Raw genomic sequence first — 4,259 nt, forward strand, 5'->3', positions numbered from 1 at the left:
AACGCAGTAAAAAACGAGCCTCTTCTTATTGCTGCACAAATAACCCTCAAAAACGCTCTCATTTACATGAACGAATTTGTCAGCTTCCCCCTGCAAAATAATTCATTCTTACTCAAACCCAAGGCATTTTTTTCCAGCCCATTCGTCATGTGCTGAAGTGTGTTTGGGTGTGTATGTGTGTGTGTGTGTGTGTGTGTGTGTGTGTGTGTGTGTGTTGTAACATTTAATAATGTACTATTGGTCTTCTGTGACGGCGCTTGCCACTCTGGTTTTTAATTAAGAAGGTACATGATTCTGGCGCCATAAAATTGCTCCTGTGCAGGCAGTGGACAGCCTGCATGAAAGAGGGACACAAAGCACAAGCTCGAATCCAGTTGGAAAGATATTTAAAGAGGCTGCCAGGAGCAAATTAGTGGTGTCACCCTGGTACTTCCTGATTTGTGCAATAACACACACATGCACACACACACTCACGCACACACACTCATCGAGAGACAGAGAGAGTGGGGAGCAGCAGCTTCTTGTCACGCAGATCTCAACAACTAGTTTACCTAATAACAACGCCCTGGTGTGCATTATCCATCAATGTGTGATGTGAGTAGCTGGAGAAATGATGGCACGCGTGGCAAAAGCATGAAAAAATATGAAACATATTCATTGTAAGATGTTTTTATTTTTATTTAAATGTTAAAATCCAATCCAATCCAATCCACTTTATTCATATAGCACATTTAAACAACAAGGATGTTTCAAAAGTGCTGCACATGCATGTTAAAAACAATATTAAAAACAATATTAAAAACAATATTAAAAACAATATTAAAAACAATATTAAAAACAATATTAAAAACAATATTAAAAACAATATTATGCTCCACCAATGACTGAATAAAAACAAAAAATAAATAAATATATGATTAAAAACGATTTTAAAGGGCAAAACCAATTAAACCAGTAAATAGAAATCAAAATGCTAATATGACCAGTTGAATTGGGCTATTTGTGTAATTTGGTCGCAATTATACATTCTCACACTTACTCCACTTGATGTGCATATGTCACGTGGTCGATCAACATAATCGTTGCATCTTTTATTCAAATGACTTAGACAAACTTTATTGATCCACAAGGGAAATTGTTACACACAGTAGCTCAGTTACAAAGAATTGAAAGGGTAAGGATGGAAAGGATAATGCAGGTATAAAGTAGACTAAAAATGTACCATAGTAGCAACATAACATATAACATATGTAATATTTACATATTATATATACAGTATACAATATATACTGATAAGTTATATTATTATATTATATTATATTTTCATATAATATATACAATACATAACAAATCCCAATTACCATGTACAATATGTAACAGCTGCAACAACAAGAAAAAAAGGGCAGCATAAAATAGAGAGTAGTTAAATAAAGTAGTTAAATAAAGCTATACGTTGCACCATACATTGTAGGAAAAATCCCTCCCCCTCAACACACGCACACACCCACGCACATGCACACACACTGTTCAGTCTGGCCAGTCTCAAATGCAAACCTCAAGTGTGAATCAACAAACAACTTGACCGCCGCATATGTTAAATTAGAAGAATCCATTTTCCCCCCCGAACGTATAGCAGGACTATAGGCGTGAATCCAGCGTGACGCTTTCCCACGACTTCATTCATACAGTATGAGTGAACATTTTGTCCCAGTTTGCAGAAGCTGTACAATTCAATGTATATACTTCCACAGAAAACAACACATTATTTCCACTTTTTATTAGACATGGCTCATGCATGTCACGTCTTCAACGTATTAGATTTTGATTTAAATTACATAAGGGAATGTTGTAGCTCTTCAAACTGGTTCAACTCGTTCAATGCTCTTTTGAGTAGTATGTATGTGTATGTGTGTGTGTGTGTGTGTGTGTGCCAATGTGCTGCTTTGTCAAAAAGAATATCATGGATACAAACAAAACACTTAATCAACAATCTTCGGTGTCCTGTTTCAAAATAAAATTTCACACGAAATTAAACAAAGGAAAGCTTCATGAATTGTATTGTTTTTTTTTCATTTTTTTTTTAATCAAATACTTTCAGCAACATTGTCTATTTGTTAACGCTGCCCAGCCCATCCAAGAGATGAAACACTGATTACAGCAGACAAACACAAGTGTCATGTGCTCACCACATTGTTTCAACACACAAGAGGCATCACCGCAGATTAAACGCATAGCAGCAGGGCGTCTCATTCCAACCACCAGTACACTTCTGTGCACACAATAACATTGCTGCTGGTTCCCTTATGTTTTATGACGGACTGCAAATTATTATTTTTTTTTTTTAGTTGGAATATTTTATTTATATATCGATTATTGTGTTAAATTCACACACACACACCAGCTCCTCGAGACTAGAAATATAAATACACATATAAAAAAAAAGAGTGCACTCAGACGTACAGTATAATAACCGCAAAATTGAAAGCACACTGCTCGCAACAGCAATGTCATCAAAAAATAATACGACTGTATACAGCCATTGCTCGGTTATTTTCATGTGTGTTGTGAATTATTTACGAGGCTGTAAAAAAAAAAAAAAGGATCTGCCAAAAACGAAAGAAACAAAAAGAAACACAAGTGCCACTTTAGTCCCCTAAATAATATAATATTAATATCACGTCATGGACTATATGATAGGTAATTTAAATACAATTATTTGCTTGAGTAAAATCCTGTTAAAGCATTATATGATCATCACTAAAACAATGGCAGAGTAAATATTTTGAAATCACTGCTGATACATGATAAAACAAGCAAATAGCAAAAACATCGTATTCCCCTTTTTAATATTCCTAGAGAAAATCTTCCTTTAAATCAAATCTTACCTCGTCACTTTGGTGGCATTAGAAAAAAAAAATATATGACACACTTTTATGATATGTTTCACAAGAAATACGTGTTTTGGAACTTTACTGTCGACCAAAAATATCTCCCAAAAGCAAAGTAGTTTGGATGAAAATGTCAGCCGCATAAAACCTCCCTTTGTCTGGCCAGGCTGAGGCCTTGTCGTCCTATCCCACCCGTGGCCACCGGGTGTCGCTCTTGCTCCACCACAAAGGCCTCTCCCTTCCCAACTTGACCGCGCTGACGTCACAGCAGTCTGGAGCATCAAGGCCACTTCCACGCCGCTATTGGTCTGAAAATCACATGACCACGTCTCCCAGCATCCATAATTATGTTCCGGATATATATTTTTTTTTACACCCCCCCCTCCTCCTCCTCCCCAAAAGATGTCAGCATCATACTGTCCTGATTCTTTAGGTGGGATCCAGCAGACGGAGTGAAATTATTGGACACAAAAAAAAAAAAAAGAAAAAAAAAAAAAGAAGATGTCATGTCCTAATAACGTAGCAACGGGCAACTTCCTGATGGATTCCTTAATGGGAGGATCATCATCCTACCGGGGTGACGGATACTCCTCCAGCGTGCCCGGGATGTACATCCACGCCGCCCCTGACTACGGTTACTCCGCGGGGAGAAACGTCTTGAAGGTGACCGCGTCCTCCGGGCATCCGCTCGGCAGCTTCCAGCACGACGGGCCCTACCTGCCCGCGCAGCTGCCCGCATGGTGCTCCAAGTCCGCAGGGGACTCCCAACCTGTTGCCCCGTGTTTACAACCGTGCGACGTCAAAGAGGAGGCGTTTTGTGGCCGCTATCCGGATGACAGCAATAAGAGCAAGGACACAACAGAGCCCGCCGTCTACATCCGGCTGGGGGACAATAGCTGCGGGCCCCACGCACCCAGCAGCTCCTTCCAGGTGTACGACGGAGCAAGGACGCCGGACGACCCGCAGCACCGGGTCTCTCTCGCCCACTTGGCCGCGGCGGAACCGGGCTCGGTGCGGCAGACCGAGGGGGAAGTTAGCCAGGCGGATGATAGTCAGGACAGGAAGCAGAAGGCCAAGAGTGACAGCTCCTCGGATGACTCGGATGCCGAATTAAAAGGTACATTATTTGATTACGCATGCGTACACTAACGCGCTCGCCAACACACACCTAACTATATGCCTGCTATTTGACACAGCAGGGGGTCGTGCAGCCTGCAGCATTAACACCTTTGCATTAACGTGACAACGCAAAACAAGCATTCATCATCGTTCTCTCACATGCATCCACTTTTAAAACGGTCGCCCTTTTAACATCTGCAAATTGTGCGACGTAAAAACGCCATAACTTTATTATTAATATGAATATTTTAT

At 40.2% G+C, this 4,259-nt stretch overlaps 1 protein-coding gene across 1 annotated transcript in view; it reads left to right on the forward strand.

The window, feature by feature from the left end:
• The first annotated feature begins 3,138 nt into the window (after window positions 1–3,138).
• hoxc10a (homeobox C10a) overlaps window positions 3,139–4,259 on the forward strand; it is a 2,889-nt gene continuing 1,768 nt past the window's right edge. The window contains exons 1-2 of the mRNA XM_062052005.1: window positions 3,139–3,340; window positions 3,387–4,005. Of these exons, the coding sequence (XP_061907989.1) occupies window positions 3,390–4,005 (616 nt within the window). The 5' untranslated portion in view covers window positions 3,139–3,340; window positions 3,387–3,389. The remainder of the gene's footprint in view (window positions 3,341–3,386; window positions 4,006–4,259) is intronic.

Source organism: Entelurus aequoreus, linkage group LG07 (assembly GCF_033978785.1).
Source record: "Entelurus aequoreus isolate RoL-2023_Sb linkage group LG07, RoL_Eaeq_v1.1, whole genome shotgun sequence".
Taxonomy (NCBI): domain Eukaryota; kingdom Metazoa; phylum Chordata; class Actinopteri; order Syngnathiformes; family Syngnathidae; genus Entelurus; species Entelurus aequoreus.